The 24090-nt window shown below is 28.4% G+C and overlaps 1 protein-coding gene across 3 annotated transcripts; it reads left to right on the top strand.

Moving 5' to 3' along the window:
• The first annotated feature begins 3015 nt into the window (after positions 1-3015).
• On the top strand, positions 3016-22165 carry LOC100209983 (proton-coupled folate transporter). Of its 3 annotated transcripts, XM_065796251.1 has the most exons (5): positions 3016-4426; positions 4511-4594; positions 21058-21220; positions 21837-21868; positions 21978-22165. In XM_065796251.1, the coding sequence occupies exons 1-5, from the start codon at positions 3208-3210 to the stop codon at positions 22010-22012; spliced, it is 1533 nt and encodes a 510-aa protein (XP_065652323.1). In that variant the 5' UTR covers positions 3016-3207; the 3' UTR covers positions 22013-22165. The 3 variants fall into 3 exon arrangements, 2 of the variants coding, with proteins under 2 accessions (XP_065652323.1, XP_065652324.1); XR_010638230.1 differs by lacking the exons at positions 21058-21220; positions 21837-21868; positions 21978-22165 and adding exons at positions 14216-14320; positions 14403-14581 and having other exon boundaries at positions 3017-4426; XM_065796252.1 differs by lacking the exons at positions 21058-21220; positions 21837-21868; positions 21978-22165 and adding an exon at positions 14216-14336 and having other exon boundaries at positions 3017-4426.
• Positions 22166-24090: the final 1925 nt, after the last annotated feature.

Below are 24090 nucleotides of genomic sequence, written 5' to 3' on the forward strand. Positions count from 1 at the left end.
TTTCTTAGTTAAAGAAGATCAGTATAAACATTCTCTCCATTCCTGACTATTCTAAGTAAGCTTGTGGAGGCATATTTTACTTAATGTAATGTAGTATTTAAGGTGGAAATCGTGTAGTTTTTAAGGAACTTTACTAGCTAAAATGCTATTTTTGTTAGACTTAGTTAGCAAGGCTTTTTTTATATCATACTACACTGATTTCTGATATAATAAAAAAAAATTTAGAACTTTCAGAGATTTTTTATCCATGTGAAAACAATTATGTTCCTTGTAGTTTATGAGGGGAATCTTTGAAAAAATCAGAAAATTCACTCTGCTAATTTTAACTAAATATGCCAAAACAAAAATAACGATTTCCAGGGAGGAAAAACCCTATAATATGTATTTTCAAATCACAAAAAAAAAAGTTCAAATAGTTGACCTAAAACGGATGTACTCCATTTTGAAAATTTGAGTAGTTTTAAAGGGAATTCTACCTGTAAACAAAGTTTGTTATTTTTTGTTTGTTTAAACTACTTTTCTTAACGATTTCTTTTATTTACGCTAAGCTAAAGTTAAGCGTATTTCTTTGATTATTACCGCTGACCTAGTGCTTGTTTTGCGCGGACACCTCACAAACAATCAAACCGACGTGAAAGCAAGTTAAATAAAATGTTGTAAAAAATGCCCTGATAGAAACTTACAGAACTAAAATAAATTTTTTCTTTTTGAAGATTGGGGGTCCAGTTTCTTTTAAGGCACCCAGTTTCCTGAGCCAGAATCAGGGCCCAGTACAAGTTCTCGTACCCTCGGACTGGGCCACCACGTCCCTGCCGCAATAGAGAAATCCAAGTTGTTATTATAATTGCATTTAGGTTTAACACCACTTTTATTTAACGATGGAAAATTTTTTGAGCTTTTAAGAGTACATAGATTTGAAATGAAAGTTCAGAAGTTCAAGTATATCGGGAAGAATTTCAGTAATTTCCTTTGAAGCATTTTTTGAGAGAACGAATTTTATCTTTAATTTTAGTTGGTTGTTATTGTATTTGTAGACAAGTTTTGGGTTGTTCTGAGATTTTGATATTATTTCTTTTTCATGTAATATTTTTGCTTTAAATATTTCAGCTTTAACGAATCGGTTAAGACGATTGTAATTTGTTTTGAGATTTTTATTCTTCCATTTAGTTAAACAATTGATATGTCAAGCCAATTTTTTTGCACAGATTAGGCTTTTGATATGTGGTGTAACCCAAGGGTCATACTTTTTTTATTATTATTATTCTTGGGGTTAAAGATTCGCAAGCAGTACGATAATAAGAAATAAATTTATTGAACAAAAACAAGTACCATTTGATCCGCATTTTTGTATGGAAATAAAATATCCATACAAACACTTCATATTTGGGCGATTAAAATCACCAACAGTCCTGGATGAACCTATAGGCCAACTAGGCCGCGGCCTAAGGCTCCACGATTTTTTGGGGTCCCAAAACTCAAGTGAAAAATATTTAAATTTGCTAAAAAAAGAATAAAGTTATTAAGTTAATTCTTTTAGCATATATTTTAAAACTAATTATTATGCGGACATAGATGGAAACATACATAAATGCTCTCAAACATCTAAACAAGCCTTGGCCAAGTTGTGGCAACTAAATATTATATATAATATTTAGTTTCCATAACTTCGCAGATATGCGTAGTTGTGGCAACTGACTACGTAGTCAGGAACAGAGTGCGATTGCACGCCTTTTCCAAGCAAGCCTGTCTTGGTCGGGAAAATTGCTCTCTTGAAACAGAACAATCAGTTTCAGAAAATGATCATCAGTTGCAAGAAGTCACACGTTCTCCTGAACTAGTCATTGATAGCTGTAACCTAAACATCAACAGAAAAGATGAAATTGGCTTATGGGAACATCTTTCTAAAGACAATGTTTAGTTTTGGATTTCAAAAGGACCAAAAACTACTCAGAACTTTGATAATTTGAAAATGATTTCCATTAATCAAAGCAGTTTTACAAAGGATCACGATCGCTTTTGTTAAAAGTCTATTTTCGAGGTGGCGGTGTAGATAGCTACAATACCACCTCGACGTCCGTCACAGCGATCTTTGCGATATAAATTATACCCATCGATGTTAGGAACTGAATCATTTTGAAACCATACATCGGAGCCAGCAATAACATAGAGATTGCAATTAAATTGTTCATCATATTATCAGGAGATATTGTACGCTGTAGTTTGTTTTTAGGTCTTAACCCTTGTAGGTCTTTACCCTTTACCCCTTTTAATTTCGTTAATAAGAAAGTAAAGAGAGGGTAGTGATTTTTAGGCAGTGGTTTGGAGGTTTTTGAACTTAACAACTCTGCTGCTTCGTTTTCATCACAATAAGTTACATAAAAGTTAACAATACAAAATAAGCAAGCTCGTGGTCAACAAAGAGTTGTGTTCGATTAAGAATAGCGTATAAATATAAAAATGTATTCAAATATAAACTGTTGTTTACAATTTTACATTAAAACATTTTAAATCCCGATTTCAGCAGTTTCTATTTTATTATTATTATTTATTTTTATTATTAATAATTTTTATCTTTATTTTTTAATTTTTCTTTTTTTGTTATAATTTTTTTTTTATTATTTGTTTTTATTATAACTTTATCCATTAAAGAACTTCGTCTCTAACTACCGATTACAGTAGTTGAGAGTTTCATTCCCCTAAATATCAATAATTGATTGCTAAATGCTAAAGCTTTTAAATAACTTGGCCTTTTTATTGTATTTATATGTATTATTTTTATATATAAAAAGTAATCTTTTTGTTAATAAATATTTACTGAAATTTAGTTTTTTCAGTTGTTTTGATACTGATGTTATCAAATTTTTGAGATATGTTTGGTATGTTATATTGGTTGGTATTTTATTTTGTAATAGGTTTGAATTTTACTAACGTACTTATGATAACCGTACGGTTATCATTAGTACTTTATAAAAAACTTTTCGTTGAAAATAATATGAGAAAAGCAACGAAGCGTAAAACAATAACATTTCTATTAAAAATCGTTTCAAAATAAACTCGTATTCCGCATAATGTTTTCTTTTAATTCGAACGTGTCATTATTCAGGTTTCAAAACTTAAAAAAGTTAACTTATATATGTATTTACAGTATATGTAGATTTCCATAAAAGATATATAGAAAACCATCATTTTCATGAATTGGATTTTAAAATGAACTCGGTTTTATCATTGTCAAATTCTTTTGGACGCAGTTTCGACGAATTCAAGCAGATACAAATAAAAAAAAGTGAAGAAGTTCTTCATAAAAAAGTATACAATGAAACAATATATACTGAAAAGAAAACTGTGAAAAAACATAAATTAAGGACTTTTTTTGAAGGTGTAACGGTAGAGCCTGTTACCTTTTGCTACGCATGCGCTTTAATTCTTCATGCCCCACTAATACAACAATACATATACCAACGCATTAGCGAGGACTATCAAATGTCTGGCAAAATTAAAGATGATGTCAGTGGTTGTGAGTTATCGGCTATTGAAAACGATAATGTCACGTATGAAATACGGAAAAATGTGCAATCATTAACATCGTATATTCATCTTGGAATTATACTTTCTGCTGCTTTACCGTCGTTATTCATGGCATTATTATTAGGAACATGGTCGGATAAAGTTGGCCGTCGAATAGTGTTGTTTCTTCCTGTTCTTGGTGGGCTTTTAGACTGTACTTGCATCCTTATAACAATGTTTACACGAGCGCCACTTTTTGTGTTATTTATTGGAAGTTTTATAAATGGATTAGGAGGTTTTTTCACCACAATGATTTTAGCGGTGTTTTCGTATATAGCTGATATCACAGATGAAGATAACAGAGCAATGAGACTTGGAGTTCTTGAAGCAGTGGCCTTTACAAGTGGAATGATCAGTCACATGACAAGTGGTTGGTGGATACATCATCTTGGTTTTAAGGCGCCTTACATCTTTATATTTGCTCTTCATTCTGTAGGGTTGGTTTACATTACTTTCGTTTTACCCGAATCAAGTAGCGCAACAGAAAAACTACATCTCAAAGATTTATTTTGTAGAGCTCATTTTAAAAAAGTAATCAACTTATTTACCAAAGCAGACTCAAGATATAAATGGCAGCTGTATGGGTTAGCTGTAACATCGGCACTAATGATGATATCATCAATTGGTTTTGGAAGCGTAATTGTTCTATTTGCTTTAGATGCTCCGTTTTGCTTTTCACCTATCATGATTGGGTATTTTTTAGCTGACTGCATGTTTATGCAAGCTCTGGGTGCAGTGTTTTCATTAATGCTGCTACGTAAATATTTTTCTGAAATTTTTTTGACACAGCTCGGAATTGCCTCAATTATAGCATCACTTGTGATGATTGCTCTTATAACAAAAAGGTGGCAAATGTTTCTTGGTATGTTAATTGATAATGACAAAAAAATGTAAAAAAATATTTAAACGAATTAATATTCAAACAAACATTTTAATATTTATTTAGTGCCGTTAGCCGGTTGTTTTGGTGGGGTGTGCATGCCTGTGATAAGAGCAAGAATGTCAAAATTGGTTGATAATAGTGAACAAGGTAATATATGACAAAATTTTATCGTGGTAGCAATACCTTTAGTTTTCTGTTCTTTTTCTCTTTTTTGTTTTTATTGCTCATCTAATTTTATAAATGCACACCTACGTGTTTATGAAACGTTTAAAAACGTGTATGAAAGTTTTTTACGTGTGCTAGGTGTACATACGTGTGCTAGGTGTACATACGTGTGCTAGATGTACATACGTTAGCTAAATAATGTAGAAATAGACGCGTTAAGTGTTTTTAAATAGGGGTCATGTAAATATCGAAAAATCAGAATTTTGATGTATCAACAAAAAAAAAGATGATTTTTAACATTGACTTACAATAACTTAATTTTTATTTTTTTAATTTTTTTTTTTTTTATCCATAATTTTATAACTTTGTGACTACATAATAAAGATTTATTAACAATGGATATATACACATATGAAAACAAAAAATCACAAAGGTGATATTCACATAAATAATAAATAAACTGAAAACAAAAGAGCGTGGGAAACTTGCTGAAGACTAAACGGTCTTATCATCAAGAACCGCTTTATTTTGTCATACATATAAAAATATATTCAAATAATTTATACTTTAAATCATTAAAATATAATGGTGTAAAAGTGACAAGTTATAACACATTTGTTACTAATGCAATCTTCGAAAAATATATTTATATACATTGAAAAATAAGCAGTTAAGTAAAATGCAAACAGTGAACAAACTTTAATATTTCAAAATATTTTCTAAAATATTTTTTAAAGCAGTTTAAGTTTTTAAGGTGGTACAACACCAAATAAATAAAAAAATGAAATAAACCTCCAAAATAAAAATGCTTTTAAATACAGTTTACTCAAATGATTTTAATAAAAAAAAGCAAAAAAAAAAATTTTTTTAATTAGCATTAGGACCATAATGGTGGAAAAACGATCAAAAAATGCCTTTTTGGACTAAATTTCAAAACATAATATCTAAGGCTAGCCATCATCATATGACCTGAAATTTTGTACACTTACTCTAAACACTATTTTATTCCGTTTAACAGATAGATTTTTTAAGTATCAAAGTAAATGATGAGTTATGTAGATTTTCCTCATATTTTATTTATTTTTTGACGTTTTAGAGAGATCTGACTAAAAAAAAAAAAAATTACTGATCATAAAAAAAAATCCATCGGTTAAACGAATTTTATAGGTATTTCGAGCAAGTACTGAAAATTTCAGATCAAATGAACAATGCTAACTGAAGAAACTGTGTTTTGAAGTTTAAGCAAAAACGAAAAAACGCGAACTGAGATAAATAGCTTCGAAAAATTCTTGATAAATTATTTACAATATTAATTTAAAATCCTCCTGAAAAATAACTGTCATTACATTCTTTTGCTTTCTCCTCATCTAGGTGACCTTTTTTGATGGCTCTAAGAGTTTTTCTTCTTTTTTTCCCCTTCTCTGATGACTTGCATCTCATTTGACTAATCCTTTTTTTATTTTTAGAAGTTGCTGAAATGTTTGATACCTTACCATGTAAACCAAAATGTCTAAAAACACTAATAACACCCTTTGCACCATCATTGTATGCTAAAATAGCTGAATACGTTCCCATTTCCAGTGTTGATTTAGAAACAAAAACTCTTTTTGGTACACGAGCCCAAATAAGTCCATTAAGTGCCTCGTTAGCATTTTGTGTGCTTCCATGTAAACATTTTGATAACAATTCATCTGATTGTAAATTTATAATTAATGGTAGAATTAAATCTTTTATCCACAGAGGTATGGTAGATTTGGGTTTATAATTCTTTTGATTTAGAGCCCAGTATTTGCACCAACTATATTTTCCACGAGGACAAAACTGGTGGCGTGTGTTGGAATCAGGAAAATCAGTGAAGTGGAAAAGTATGGCATAAACTGCTTTCTTCATTGAATACAAGTTTCCCACATTAGATCTGATTGCAAGACCATAGAAATTTTGCATTGAATTAATGCAGTTTTCAGTGAGTTTACCTCTGCCTGATATTGGTTTTTTAGTACCTTTTTGGGCTTTGACAAGGTTTCGTAGACGTGTTCCTAACCGTTTTTGAACATGTCCAACACATTCCAGTTTTACAGGCATAATACCATACTCTTTGTAAGGATCTGCTACTATTACATCATTAAAAGAAGATGTATCCCCATCTCCTAGATATTCTTTATATATCAACTTATTTTTTTGTAAAGATCTCTTAAATATAGCCACAGCTCCTACAGATTCCATACTACCCGATGAACCCTTGTGATTCGATTCGCACTGGTGATCAACCAACCAACACTGATACTCTGGAGTTCCTCTTTTAGATCTCCACATTTTACATCCATTGCAATGTTTGGTAAATATCTCTGCATCAATACATTTATCACTACAAACAGCAGTTACAACACCATTCAACGAATTATGACCTCGCTTTTGCCATGAACCATCAATAGAAATTCTAACTTCTTTCATTTCAAGAGAGTTGTTTATTGATTTGGTTTCAAAAGCAGCTTTTTGCATACTTTCCTCAGCAGCAATTTTGTATACTAACATTGCAGTTTTATTTAACTTATTAAAGCCATTAGGCGACAAACAATAAAGATTCATACAGAAGGAAAAAGTTTTCATCGACTCATGACCAGCACCTATTTCTCGCAATCCGATGACAGCTCGCAGGTTGATCTCATATGGTGATTCTAGAGATGAAAGTTCTTTTTTAACAGTATCAATAGGAAACTCATTTTTGATTAAAGAATTCTTTGACTTTGGTGAAGTTCTAAAATTTTTAGAAAAGTTACACTTTGTACACTTCATCTCAAGTAAATGACAAAAGCCCATGCGAGAACCAACGTTATCTTTGATTAACAAATTTCCAATAAAACAATTGGGGCAAACAGTGTGTGCAATTAATTTCTTCAACAATAAAAAGTTAATAAGTATAAAATAGTCGTCAGATTCACATTTATCCGAGCTGAACGATACATCTAACTTTCTTGAGCTAACACAAGAAATCTCCTGATCTGCAGGTTTTGATTTGAGAATATCAGATGGTTTAAACCCATTCCATTTTCTGCTCTTCTTTCTAGTACTATTTTTTTTATTTGGCATTTCTTTTATTTAATTTAAATATATATATAATATATACATGGGGCATTCCACGTCAAGTGGAACCACTTTTTGGTCAAATTCAACATCACCGACTCGGATTTTGATGAAAATTGGCTCACATGTTGGGCATATAGACAGAAGAAAAACATGTAAATTTTTTTGACTTAGGTCAATTATTTTCTAAGATATGATCTTTCAAAGTTTTGATCTTTTCACTTGACCTTGGTTATTTAAAACGTCATAACTTTTTTGCTATTATACTTAGGAAGTTGATTTTGGTGGCAAACAAAAGCTCTTGCATAGACGAACAACTTTGTGTCTATACAAAAAAGTGATAAGTTCAATAAAAAAAAAGTTATTGGTCATTTGGTCATTTGACCTTTGACCCTGGTCGATGGCAAAGGTCAAAAGTCATAATTTTTTTTTTTACAGATTGCTTTTTTTATTGTGGATGTCCCCTGAAAAAATCTTTTTGGGATTCCCATAAACAGCTTTGGAAATAATATTAAGGTATAAGTAGGTTCTAAAAATTTAATATTTATCGGACTTACAAATGCGATATTTTGACGTCATTTTCTGTAAATATCCTATTGGAAATATATATTATTAACTATTTCCTTTTTTTTCTTTTATTTTCTAGGTTGTAATTTAATTACTAGTACTATAAATACATACTAAGTCAGTATTAAATTATATGAGGCTTAAAGCTATATATATTTATATTAAAATAATCAATTCATTTCTATTGAATTAGTCATCAAAAGACAACTTAGGAATTAGTTTTTAGCAACTTTCAAATTAAATTTAGATTAAAAATGGCATTTCAAGCACAAGTAAAAGAGTTAAAGAAGAGACAACACTATTGTTATGATCCTTTCCAACAAGAAAAAACAATATAAAACCTTGAGGGTAGCTACTAGTCGGCAAGTAGCTATGTATCCCTCAAAACTTATGGCTGGAGCAAAATTATGTGATACTTGCCGAAAGAGGATCACTGGCTTACCTTCCGAAATAGTATTATGTGATGATAAAAATTCTGCAAATTGTAAACAGAGTCAGATTCTCAAGGCAGTTCCAGATCTAAAGATATTTGTAGTGACAAGGGAGATGAAAATTATCAGTGCCAGGAAGTAGAAATTTCTATTTTTAATAAATCCTTGTCGTTATTGGGTGAGTCACCCTTGGATAAACGCAAGTTACAAACTGCGTTTATCCAACAAAATTATTTTCAGAAAAGTATCCAAATATCAGAATTGGGTTTTCAAAGTTTGCAGAGCTACGTCCAAAAGAATGTGTCTTTGCAGGAGCAAGTGGTACTCACTGGGTGTGTATGTACCATTCATCAAAATGTTAAACTCATGATAGTCGGATCACATATGGATGATTTACAACTAGAAGATGAACTAGAAACCCCTATTAAGAACTACAAACATGCTTTGGCAAAAATCCAATGCAATCCTTCCTTGCCAGCATGTCTTCTAGGCGAGTGTAAAAATTGCCCTGGAGTTGCTATGCTAAAGGAAAGGCTGTTGCAATGCTTTGAAATTAAAGGAGTTGAAGAAATTGAGTATAAACAGTGGACTACAACAAATAGGTCCCAGCTTCAAACCTTTATACAGTCCACTGATGAATTTATTGAAAGATTTTTAGGGAGTTTGAAAACACTTACTAGGCATGATTTTATTGCTCAAGAGCAGGCAAAATATTTAGACTGGAAGAAAAACAATTTATCAGATGGAGAATTTCTGGTTATCGGTGATTTTTCAGAAAATTATGCATTTATTATACAAGATTCCACACAGGGATATCATTGGACAAATAATCAAGCAACTTTACATCCTTTTGTTTTTTATTATAAATATGAAGGAAATTTATGTCATGGAAGTTATGTGCTGCTTTTGGAATGTAATACTCATGACACAATTGCAGTTTATCTTTTTCAGCGTAAACTAATTAATTTTTTAAAAGTGAAATTTGAGGTATTAAAAATAACATATTTTAGTGATGGCTGTGCAGCACAATACAAAAACTGCAAAAATTTCATAAATCTGTGCTATCACAAAGAGGATTTTGGTATTCCAGCCGAATGGCATTTTTTTGCCACAAGTCATGGTAAGGGCCCTTGTGATGGAGTTGGAGGAACTGTTAAACGTGAAGCAGCAAAAGCAAGCTTACAACGTCCATACCATGACCAAATAATGACCACTTATCAATTATATACTTTTGCTAAATAAAATATCCATGGAATTTCCTTCGAATACTTCACTTCAAATGATTGGCAAATCGAATCCACAATATTAAAGGAAAGATTTTCGAATGCTAAAACAATTCCTGGTACCCAAAAACTTCATTGCTTTAAACCATTATCCACGAATAAACTTCAAGTACAAGATTATAGTTCCAGTTCTGTGTCTAGAATTTAAAAAATTACATCACAGAATGTTTGCTAGCTCAACTTCAGTTCAATTACTGGTTACATGGTTGTAGAGTATGATGAACATTAGTGGATAGGTTGTGTGTTGGAAAGCAATCCAGAAAAAAGAGAAATAACCACGAACTTTCTTCATCCTCATGGTCCAAGTTAACCTTTCTCCTTCAGAGATCCTCTAGATGTTTTTACCGTTGATTTGAATGATCTTTTGCTAGCAGTCGAACCCAAAACCACAGCTGGTTGGTATATATATATATATATATATATATATATATATATATATATATATATATATATATATATATATATATATATATATATATGGGCCAAGTATCACTAAATCATAGTATATTGGTATATGGTAGCTATTATATAACCTAGGGCCTACATTCAATAAATTACCTTAAAATACTGTATAATTTTAAGGTATTTAAATATTAAATTTTTAGAACCTTCTTATACTTTAATATTATTCCCAAAGTTGTTTATGGGAATCCCAAAAAGATTTTTTCATGGGACATCCACAATAAAAAAAGCAATCTGTAAAAAAAAAAATTATGACTTTTGACCTTTGCCATCGACCAGGGTCAAAGGTCAAATGACCAAATGACCAATAACTTTTTTTTTATTGAACTTATCACTTTTTTGTATAGACACAAAGTTGTTCGTCTATGCAAGAGCTTCTGTTTGCCACCAAAATCAACTTCCTAAGTATAATAGCAAAAAAGTTATGACGTTTTAAATAACCAAGGTCAAGTGAAAAGGTCAAAACTTTGAAAGGTCATATCTCAGAAAATAATTGACCTAAGACAAAAAAATTTACATGTTTTTCTTCTGTCCATATGCCCAACATGTGAGCCAATTTTCATCAAAATCTGATTCGGTGATGTCAGATGGGTGGTTCCACTTGACGTGGAATGCCCCACATATAATATAAATCCAAAGGGTAAACAAACAATAACACTCCAAATCTTTCAAATTTGTTAACTGTTACAAAACGTGTTTAGTGGTTAAGAACAATGACTTTAAATTGAATCTCAATTCGGAAAACATAGAAGTGACATCAAGCTTACAAAGCTTGAAGACTCCAGTAAAATTGAGCTTTATTTTAGGGAGAAAATGCCCTAACAACCATGTTAAATATTTAGTATCTCCGTTGCTAAGGAAAAAAAGATACATAGTGTTCTAATAAAATGCTCATATCTAAAGAAAGGTAAATTATTTAGCTCTGAAACTTTGGCTAAACGTTCTTTGATTAATTTGATACATATTTTATGCAAAATTTAAAAACTCAAAAAAAATTTTAGTTTCCTAGTTTTTTTGGTGTTGTACCACCTTAAAATCAATTATATTTAGATAAAGTTATAAAAACTTATTTCAGATATGAGGTGCACGATAAGTAGCTTGAAATTGCTCAATCTTAGTTTATTACATAAAAGCTCTAAAAGGGTACCACTTGCAAGTATGTTTTGCAAGAATGCTCCATCAGGATTCTATTTGTGCGTCATCGATGTTTCTACTCTCTTTGTTTATTTTTAAAAGAGAGAATATCTTCAGCTATTCTAATGGAGTCAGTTTTCCTTAGATTATTAATTTTTTTAAAATTAATGTTTGGTACCCATTTAAACTTTTTTTTTGTTATCAGATTTAAAGATTATATCAGTGCCGTCCCAGGAAAAAAAGTTTTATGGAATTTCTATAAACTTTTGGAACATATGGTCTAAAAAAATTCTATAGAATTTTATAGAATTTCTATAGTATCTTTGTTAATTTCTATAGAAATTCCAATAGAACTTTTTTTTCCACTTTTTTTTCTATAGAAAAAAAAGTTTTATAGCAATTTCTATTGAAATTAATAGACATTTTATAGAAATTCTATAGAATTTTATAGAATTTCTATAGACCATATGTCCCAAAAGTTTATAGAAGTTCTATAAAACTTTTTTTCCTGGGGTGTAAAAAAAAAAAAGAAGATTGATAAAATGGTATATGTTATATCAAAATTAGTTCCACCTTGGTGCCTATTGTCATACTAACTATTTCTGGCATAATGTTGAAATAAAGAAAATGCCTAATGTTAAATTAAAGAAAAAAAGGTAAAAATTCGTATCTTTATAAAACAGTTTTTATATTTTTTCAAAAAATATTTTGAAAACACTGCATATTGTAAAATTGGTCTTTATTACTGCATAAAAAGTATATTAAACAGTTATCCAGATATTGGTCTGTTAGAAATTTAAAAAAACACAAAGGTTGTTGGATAAATAAAGGTTGATAAAGATCAATTTGAAACATTTGACGCTCTACTTTTACGCTTGTGGGTGTCAAACTTAGTGAATACGCCTGTTCCTAAAGAAAATAATGTAACTTCATAGCAAACTTAGTGAATACGCCTGTTCCTAAAGAAAATAATGTAACTTCATAGCAGATTAAATCTAAAATAAGTGGCTGAAAGAATTTAGTAATTATTTGACGCTGGAAGAAAACTGAAAGTAGTAGATCATTTAGGTTTTATATAAATTATAAAAAATGAATAGCGTGAAGATAGCAATGATAAATATTACATAATAATACATAACATAGTTATATGATATAAATATTATATGCATAAGTCCACAACTTGCGAGATTTAATATCAAAAAAATTACAATGAAATTACGTAAAATGAAATTTATTCTGATTCTAAAAATATGTTTTGTTATTGCTGTCAACTTTTCTGCAATTAATCTGTATCGAAACTTTTTTCTGATTGGTACAATAAATGGAAAAATTTGACTGAAATATTTAAAATTTGTGAAAGCTGCAAAGCAATATGGTTTATTATGCTGCAAAGCAGTATGGCTTTCAATAGGGTTACTAAGGAAATAAACTTTTATAGAATTTCTATAAACTTTTGATACATATGACCTTTAGAAATTCTATAGAATTTTTATAGGCCATATATTTTAAAGAATCCTAATCAATTTCTATAGAAACTACTATAAAATCTTTTTTTCTCTATAAATATAAATATATAAATATAAAATATAATATATAATATAAAAGTTCTAAAGCAATTTCTATAAAAATTAATAGAGGTTTTAGTATAATTCCATAAAGAAAAAGAAGTTCTATAGAATTTCAATTAATTCGGAATCACGGTTTATGGAAATGCTATAAAATATTTTTTCATGAGTCAGATAAACTGTTTACTTCTCAAAACGGTAAATTCTTACGAATTATCACAATGATACGAAGTTTAATCCCGCATTGCAAAACCATTTATCACTAGCAATAAAAGGTAATGTTTTAAATCATAATTGTGGAAAAAGAATTCAAAGTGGATAGATTTATTGGTTAAAAAAGTTAACGATGAAATAAAATCCCAAGCCTTAAAAGACAAGTATTGTTTAATCACAGCTGCTCGTACATTTGATATAGCGTGAAAAAAACATCTTTCTCTTGCGATTATGTTTGTTGACAAATCATTACTAAATACAATGCAAATTTAAGAACACTTTTTAATATTTTTTTATATATGATTCTATTGGCTTAAGATTTACTGGAGTCTTATATTCAAGAACAATTTTGTATCTAAACATAGACTAGAAATCTCGAACTGCAGAGATCAAAGAAATGATGATTGTTCAAGTTTAAAATAAAAGTATTATTGGTTACGAAAAGAGTTATTTTAATTTTTGATCCTTTAACAATATTTGCTAATTATAGTTGTATTACTATGTACCGTGTGGCAGTTACATTTTAAAGTCGGTATCATGTGACAAATCTTAGCCTTTAATAAAGTCATAATTTTGTCTGGAGTTCTAGAAACTATTTCACTCTTTTCTAAGCTTCTGTTAACCAAAGGAACACTCAAATTTAAACTTGAAAAATTAAAAAAAAAATTTAACCAATAAAATTTTAATCTGATCAGGTTAAAAATGTTGATGTCATTGAAAAACTTTCTTGTCTCATTAATCTTTTGTCTCACTAATCTTTTAAAACGTTTTTTTCAAACTAATTTTGTTCGTGAAACACTTCAAACAAAAGTAATAGAAATCACTCAATGCCCAGAGTTAATGAAACATTATTGCTCGTTTTTATAGGAAAACAAACTATCTGGTTTTAAAGATGTTGTTATCAAAGCGAAAGATTTGTCAGAAGAACTACAAATGAAGTCTGTTTTCAAACCTTTAAAAAGGATAAAACAAGTAAAACATTATTTTGATAACTTACCAAGAATGGGAATAATTTCCTTTCTCTATAAAAGAAATTTTTTCAATTCTTTTTTAGACTAAGCTTTAACATCAGTGAAAGAAAGACTTACAGAGCTAGATGGCTATTCGAAAATCTTGAAGTTCTTGTATAATGTTGACAAAAACCTCTTGAATAATTTTGACAAAAACTATATTTTAATGATTAAACAAAACTCACTGTGAGTTCAAAATCTGATATAATCAATCACAAAGCAATATACCAGAATATTATATCACAGACCAGAATAGTATTCTGGTCTGTGATTAGTTAAACTTTCTGATATAGTCAGAGACTAGATTGTTTTTTTAAACTATTATAAAATAACATTCAAGATTTTTGATTTTTTAAACTGAAAATAGTTTTGACTTCTTTGTGGTCAACATCATTGCATTACTTTTATATTTTAGGAGCTTTGTTGAAATTGATATCTCAAAACACTCGATTTTTCTGATCTTATCAAAGTTATTACTTATGAAAATTACCCAATAGTTTATTTCGGATACTAAGTATTGCATAAATTTAGTTTCCTAAAATCGAATAAGCATTAATTTACAAACACCGTAAACTAAATTCTAATATATTTTATAAAGCAAACATGACAAACCATAGAGTAACTTAAAATAATTAAATCAAAAATTTGACAAAGAAAAATTAAATCTGAATAATTTTTTGCACTCTATACCCGGTAGTCTACTTACAATCGCTAAAAATATCTAAATTTTTCGATGGTGGCAAAGTTTGTGTATAATTATTAGAGTAATTTAGAATTAATTAGAATAATTATAATTAATAGATTTTAGGTCTTAGCAAAATAAACATTTTATTTATTGTTTGATCAAAGTTTTTGTCTCTTCATTGTACCCGTTAAGAACCATTTGATACCAATGTATAAAAGCATCTTTAGAACCCAGTTTAATCTGAAAACCATACTGGCAGAAATTGAAAATAATACCACTTTATTTTATATCTTACATTCGTGGTTGTAGAGACAATAAAGACGCAATAAGGATCTTCAGTGTATGTTCCATTAATGACACTTTAATAAAGGTATCTGTAATTAGTTCTTAGGTCGACGCATATTAACTCAGAAAATTTACTATTACCAGCAACAAAGTAATGAGTTGGTGTTTACTGTAAGAATAAGATTCTCCAAAAAAATCATGTGAAATTGTAGATTTTATCAAGAAATGCAATGAAATTGCACAATAGTAATTCATATGCATATAACATGCATGCAACAGAATTGATGTGATCAACGCAAACTCCAAGAAGCAACATTTACATCTGTATTTATTGAAGTTTAGTTTTAGCTGATAGCTAACATCTTGTCTAAGTTTGTTCAAAATTTTTCATAATTTATTATTCATTTATATTGTTAAAATTTCTTTTAAGAGTTGAAAATTCTGGGGTAACATTGGTTATAAAGTTGTTTTCATGTTCAACGAAATACATAAATTAGATGTATGTATTTCGTTGTTTATCAATTTTAAGATTATCAATTGAGGTTAATTTTTCAACCATCAAAGTATAGATGCTGCGTATGTAAATAGAAACATTTTGTTCTTATAGACCTGGTTTATGAAGCCACATTTTCTCTTCTAAGCTTTTACGAGAATTATATTGAGTAATATTATGCGACAATGCAATAAATCGGCAGTTGCAATGGGAGCTATAACTCTATTATTACGGTTACATATTTTTGCTAATTTTGGTAGATGTTTTTTAAATTTGTTTTCTTGCTACTGCAAGGTACTAACTTTGTTTAATATATCAATCTTTTTTTGGCGTAAAGTTATTTTTTTTTATATTGAACTTTAACTCTCCTGTGACTTATTTTTCTACGTCACTGATATAATCATTTGCCTGTTTATTAGTTTTATAATTTTTTTTACACCCTGCTTTCAACTGTCTTACTAAATTCTGCAATAATCATTTTATAATGCTTTGTTGATCTTTCAAAACTTTCGAAGCTTATCTTTTAAGACTTTGTCTTTGATCCATCTGCAACTGCCTAGAACAAATTAACAAACTGCAATGAAGTTTTTCATATCTTTTTTGCAATTGTTGTACGGTTTTACTGCACTGCAGTATTTGAATTTCAGTGTATGGAAATTAGGTCATTTGACAAATATGTGTAAAAAAAAGTGTTAAAGTTCTTCTCCACAGAGACTCTATTTCTATAGAGATCTCTGAAAATTTAGTCACTGTCCAAGGATAAATTACCTTTAGCTTTAAATTAATCTCTTTTTCAACTTGATGAAAAAGTTACATAACATTCATATAGTTTGGTTTAAAATTTGCAGACATACTGTTTGCATATATAAAAAAAAGATGTTTTAAGCTCTTTCTAGTTTTTCATTTTTACTTTCTAATTTTTCATTTTTACTTTCTAGTTTTTCATTTTTACTTTCTAGTTTTTAATTTTTACTTTCTAGTTTTTCATTTTTACTTTCTAGTTTTTCATTTTTACTTTCTAGTTTTTCATTTTTACTTTTGTTTCTACTTATTTAAGTTTTATTTAATTAAAAAAAACTCAAAATAAATAAAAATAGCGTATAGACTGTTAAAAAAAACATAATTTCTTGTATTTATTATTTTAAAACTTTTAAAATGTGAATAAAATGGTAAACCATATTTTAAATTGCTGGATTGTTTAAAAAGATACATGTTTGTAACAGTTTTATTGCAACATGGTACATTTTACCGGGAATAATTAATATGATAGATGCGTTGGGAAAGATTCATTTTAAATTTAAGTTCTTTTCATAAAAAGAAAAAAAGTTTTATTCATTTGATCTATATTAAAATTCAAAAGTGTTTTTTTTAAAACTTCATTAACAGTGCTTTCACTATTTCTTTTTTTCTAATAGGGGAGAATGGGGTTTGTTGTCGCATTGGTTGATTGTCACAAAGTTTATCATGAAAAATCTAAAAAGGATTTAGAATTTTTAAATCATGCAACAAAAACCTTATTAAGCATAGACATTTTCACAGGTATTTCCATCTCATCACCATGGCATCACAAGCTGTATCACAGGCTGTATTTCCCAAGAATATTTTGAATAGTTTTGCTGCAAGGGGTATTTACCCATTAAATCCTGATATTTTTACTAATGCTGATTATTTTCCTAATTATTTAACTTATAGCCCAAAACCATTTTCTTTATATGCTGATTCAAATGAAGAAATTTGCCAACCGTATTTTGTTCAACAAGAACCACCAAATAAAAGGCTTAAAGAACTTGTTCAGATAACGGCTAATCAGCTAGACAGAAGTTTAAATGATTCACTTGTATCAAATAAAATTTCTGACCATAACCCAATCACTCCATAAGTTTTTAAAAACTTAATCATACCACCTGAGAATATTAGGCCTCATTCTATAGCAGGTCAAAGATTAGCACCAAAAATGAAAAAGTAGTAAGTAGCAGGTAGGAAAAAGCGTTCAACGATTCTAATTTACCTGTCAAAGCATAACTTACTATAAAAGCAAGCAAACTTGTAAGATTTAAAATTATAAATTACATGTGAATAAAAGCAAAAAAAAAATTGTTGAAGTCAAACTATATACAAAATTGGGTTGTCCTCAAATTTGCATAACCTTGTTATAATCCAAAATATACCATGAATTGTGACAACCAACCCCGTGGCTGGGGTTTGTTTTCACACTCCAGAGGTCTTTAAAAAATGATTTTACAACAAAATATATTTAATTTAATGTCATGAAATCGTTGTAGTAGTTATTGGAAATACTTTAATTACCTTCGTGCAAATTTTAGCTTTGACTCTACTGTCAGTTTTTTTCCTCTTTCAGAAGGATTACTAATTTATGTACCTTTTATATTAGGCGAGTGATACACATAAACAAGTCAGTTCACTTTGTAGTTGGTGTATATATTAATCATATAGTTCATAAAGTAACCAATCATGTTACGTTAAATAACATTTCGGTTTTAGTTTTGAATCTTGTTTTGAACGAAAGTTTAAAAAATTTAATAACTTTTATTTTGTTTTCAGAGCATTTTTATTATTTAAACTTATAAGTAATTCATTTTTTGAAACTATTTTCTTATATAAATAGGGACCACGATATGGAATCAAGAATCTTAAAAGTATTATTTTTGTTTAGCTTATTTTTAAAGTTTTTAGTAAAATGTTCTGGTTTTTAGTAAAAATTCTGAACGGATATTTGACTAAAACTAAACGTTTTGTCTAAAAGTTGTTTTGACGTTTAATAAACCTTCATGAGTTTGTTTGGTATTTATAAATTTATTACAATTGAATGTCAGCTTTGTCTATTGGCTCATATTATTTATCGACTCACATATCGTTATTGTGAAGCTAAATGTATTTAAAAAAAAAAAAGTTTATTTGGTCGGCTTTATATGAATGACTAAAACGCAAAACGCTTTGAATACGTAGTCTCTAAGTTTTTATGTCATGCAACAATAGGACACTTGGAAGAGTAATTATTGTAATATTGCTTATTTAAGGACACTTGGAAGAGTTAATTAATTTAAGGACACTTGGAAGAGTTAATACTTTGTAATATTGTTTATTTAAACTTTTTACAAATTTATGCAAAAATTTCTAATTTTTAGTTCATTGAGATTTAGTATTTATAGTTTTTTAGTTTTAAAGTTTTATCAAAAACTATAACTATATCAAAAACACGTACGGTTTTTGATATAATTATCTATATAAGAAAATAAATTTAGTCTAAATTTTTTTTAAATTCATCATTTTATATATACTTAAACTAAATATATATCAAATAGTTAAAAAAAAAACCAAGAAATAATTAATGTAATAATAATTAAATTAATAACTTACGATCTAATCGATTTCAAATAACACTTTATAAAACCGTAAGTGATTATTAATTAGATTTCAATGTTATTTTGAGATAAAATAAAAAATGGTGTACGCATTTAACAACTACCAACTACGAAAATTTAATCATAAAACTAAATATTTTTGACCAATACTAATAAAACGAGATTTTAATTTTAGTTTACTTGTTTGTTTGATCTGTGTTTAATTATAAAAAGGCACACTTCCGAATGTAATTCAAACTTCTTTTGAACGTTCCACGCTGACCAAAAAAAATATTTTGGTTCCAAAAAGGTCTTGAACGTTCAGGACATAAACTGAACGTACATTGCACGTTTTTTGTAAGTCCAGTGTTTGGTTAGAAGAGTAAGTGTCTACGTTATGAACAAATGAAATCTTCAAGTCAGAATGACAATTTTTGTGTTTCAATCGGATTAATTACTTCAAAGAAAATTAAAATCTATTATTGTTGAAGTGGTATTAAATGGTTGGTTAAACCAATTTAAGTGCTGACTGTTGACAGTGGGCCTGATGAGAACCAAAGATACAAAATAAATTGCGTAAAACCATTGTATCCAGAATAATACAAAGCTACAAACACTTCTACAAGAGATGCAACAAGAATAAAGGTTGGAGAAAAAAGGTGTCACTAAGTGAAAATCTTGCTGAACTGATATTCCCACATAATCTCAATGATAGTTATCTCTATAGTAACTATCTGAATAAGATGCTACAATTAATATTGATTTACAAAATATAAACTTTTGTAGAGAATACACTAACATTTAGATGCGCTTGATTGTTATTAGTTTTCCTACAATGAAAGAATAGATGAAAACCACCAAGTAAACGTTAAAATACTTTTGCTTATAAATATGAAATGATATAACATTTACTTACAAACAAGCTAATATTTGACCTAAATTGCAACACATAGTAACAAGTCTGCTTGAAACCAAGAAACAGCAATTTTCCTGTGATAATAGGCAGATTTTTTTTCATTCTTCCTTGCAAGTTGTTCAAACAAACAAAGCTTTTTAAATTCTATTACCTTTTTTTGTTTTGTTTTTAGAAAAAAATTTAAAGTTTAGCAACAATCTGTCTCTATCAAATGATTCAATTTAAATCTATTGATGAAACAATTTAAATCTGTATCAGATGACTCCGTATTACTTGTACTGTCCATCAACGTAATCTTTGATTCTCAATACAATTTCTCACAAATATTTTTGTAGATCTTTTATATCATATTTTGGAACATTTCTATGAAACCTGCTTCAAGTGCCATACATACTTTGCATTGATAGTCTTCAATTGCATGCGCATTGCAGTGTGGCTGTGAAGCCACACTGCAATACGCATCCAATAAGTAGACCTTTGAGAGCACCTAAACGTTGACGACGTAGAATGGTGGCTGTAAAAAATCATTTGAAAAAATGATGAAATTGGAAGTTGGATGAAGAAGTTCTTTATCTAAAAGGACGTTTTTTATTTTTTATAACTGGTTCAACAAAAATCAACTATTAAAAATAGTTTAAATTCTTTAAATTTTTGAAGCTGTGCAGCTTAGTTCTTTCAGAATGTAGAATAACTACATCTTAATACTATAGTAACTTTTTTATAATAGTAATATAGTGATGTTTTTGTTATAAAAAAACCACTATTAAACTTTATCGAAAGTTTACAATAATAAGTTATACAATAATATCTTATTAATTATTAAGATTTATTAATACCGAATTTTTTGTGGTTAAGTTGATGACCTTTTTTTATATGTTATTTTTAAATTTACATAACGTCACCTAATAAAATAAATAAAAATACTGAAAAAAAAGTCTGCAATATTTTAATTTTTTAGGGACACTGTTTGCAGCTGTAGCAACTCTAGAAACATTGTGTACGTTGTTTGGAGCTGGTATCTTTAATTCTCTTTATCCTTATTCAGTCCAGCATTTAAATTTTAAAGGCTTTACTTTCTTAGTAATGGCAGGACTTCTAATCATACCTGTTTTGATTATGTGGTAAGTTTTGTATACATATATATATATATATATATATACATATATATATATATATATATATATATATATGTATATATATATATATATATATATATATATATATATATATATATATATATATATATATATATATATATATATATATATATATATATATATATATATATACAATTACAACTAAAAAAATTTTTTAATTTATAAAAACTTTAAAAATTCTGTTAATGTAACTAAACGCAACTGAAATGTATCAGAACGTGCACAATATTGTGGTGCTAGATTAGACAACCTGTATGATGTAGTTATTGAATATAATTTTACAGTGTACTCCGATAAAGAAGTTATTTAATTCTTCTCAGCTTAAGTTATTAATTAAAGTCAAACGCTAATAGCAAAATTCCATTTCAATAGTAATATAAGCACAATTAAGTTTGTTTATCCATAAAGATAGCTAAACTTGTTGTAAGCGCGATTTTTTGTTGAGTGAAACTCAAACATGTTAAAAGCGAAATTATTGTGCGGTAATAAAAGTTTTATAGTAAATAGACTAATAAGGTTGCGTTAAAAACTGCGCGGAACACACTTTAATAAATTCTTTACTTCTTTTTTTTTTCGCCAGTGTTATTGGTTTGAATGAACACACAGAAAAAGGTAATTTGTAGTTAGACGTTTTTGAGTAATTTTTTTTTTAATTCTATATTTTTTATGTTTCGGGTTTTACCATTTTAGTTATTTTAATTTAATGAAAATATTTTTTTAGATATTTCAACATCACCTGTTATCGAAAACAACTGACTGTTTTAGGATCAAACTTTTTTATAAATTTTTTTATATGATTTAAATTTGAAGGTAATCTCAAACGAGACTGAAATATTTTTAACGAAGCCACTTAATAATTTTATATGCAGAAAAAGTATCTTATTAAAAAATATCAATATAAATTAGTAATACCATAATATACATATATATATATATATATATATATGTATATATATATATATATATACATATATATATATATATATATATATATATATATATATTTATATATATATATGTAATAATAAAATATATATTTAAAATATGATGAGTAAGTTTTCAAGTAAATCAATTAATTCATAGAGAACAAAATCTTGAATAAATAAAGTTTTTTATTTTGAAAACATTTATGTAGTTAGTGTTATTGTAAATAATATTTACTTTATTTTTATATTTTGTTGATAATGTGAGATACTTGGTATTATTTCCTACATCAAAGTTTTTTATATATTCAGAAGAGCTAAGAAAACCGCGTCATTAAACGTTGCTTGAAGGTACACTGTGATACGACCACTAAAGTCATTCACAGAGTTTTCTTCGTAATAACTGAAAAAAGGCTTGAAAAAAAACCAGGTTGTTGATTTTTGCAAAATCAAACAATGATCTTTTAAGAGTTACAAAATTAAACAATGATCTTTTAAGGAGATGGGTGAATAAATTGCATGAATAAATGGAAGCAGTGAAATAATTTATACTAAAATAAATTTAGATTACTATGATAATGACACATTACAATGATACGTATGTTTCGATTTTCACATTATGACGATGCACACATTATAGTGATGTGTACATAAAGATAATGTGAACATTACGATAATGTGTACATTACGATGATGTGTACATTACGATGATGTGTACATTACGATGATGTGTACATTTGTACATTACGACGATGTGTACATTTGTACATTACGACGATGTGTACATTGCATAAACTGAATTAATTTACTTTGAAAATGAAGAACAACAGTTTTAGTTTATTGTTTGTCAGTTTTTTTACTTTTCTTTAAAAAAAGTACTTGAAAGTTTTTCATCAGATTATTCAAGGTTATGATTAGTTAAAGGTAATCTCATAAACACCTGGTGAATTTCTGTGCTCTTAAGGATGCTTATTCCGAATATCACGTTTTGGGTTGGACATATACTATTTATATTCGTTACAAAATGACATTTGTAACGAATATAAATAGAACAAGCAGATTAAAACACATGTAATTATTTTTTTTAAGTTTTCAAACCATAGATTACATGTAGGGGTGGTAAACGATTAACGATTAATCGATTAAAAACCATTAATCATTAATCGATTAATTAACAAACGATTAATCGATTAATTTTTTTTTAATATAACAACTTTGCGTTTTTTTGTTTCAAAGATTTTTACGAACATTTACAAGCGTTTTTTTAACGAACAAGACTTGTGTTGACTTGTATGTTGATTTGCATTTATTTTCCGGCATCCGGTCAAATATTATTACAAACAAACAAAAACAATGCTTTTTTCATAGTGCCGTTTCTTAACCACCATTTACAATGTTGTTTGGAAAAAACCGCTCTGAAGTTTGGAAACACTTTTTATTGGAAAATAAAGGCAAATCAACATACAAGTGCAAACATTGTTCAGTTGAACTTAAATTCCATTCATCAACTTCAAGTTTCTTGTATCATTTAGAGCACAAACATAAAATTTATTTGACAAAAGTTATTTCAGAGAAGTCTAAAAATATACAGCCAAGTATTGCTACCTATATATGTAATAATATAGGTAGCAAAGCTGAAGATGTATTAGCTCGTTTAACTGCTGTTAATCGTATCCCTTTTGCAACTTTGGCCAATAGCAAAGAATCAATAGCAAAATGGCTAGAAAGCTCAAGGACTTAAAATCCCTGATGATCGACATGCTATAAAAACAATTGTTATGAACTACGCAAACACAATTGAGTTAAAAGTTGTTCAAGAGCTTCAGAAAAAAAAATTAAAAGGAGAAAGGTTTTCAATTTCTCTTGATGAGTGGACTTCTGGTAAAACTAGAAGGTATTTATGTCTCAATG

This window comes from Hydra vulgaris, chromosome 04, assembly GCF_038396675.1.
Source record: "Hydra vulgaris chromosome 04, alternate assembly HydraT2T_AEP".
NCBI lineage: Eukaryota > Metazoa > Cnidaria > Hydrozoa > Anthoathecata > Hydridae > Hydra > Hydra vulgaris.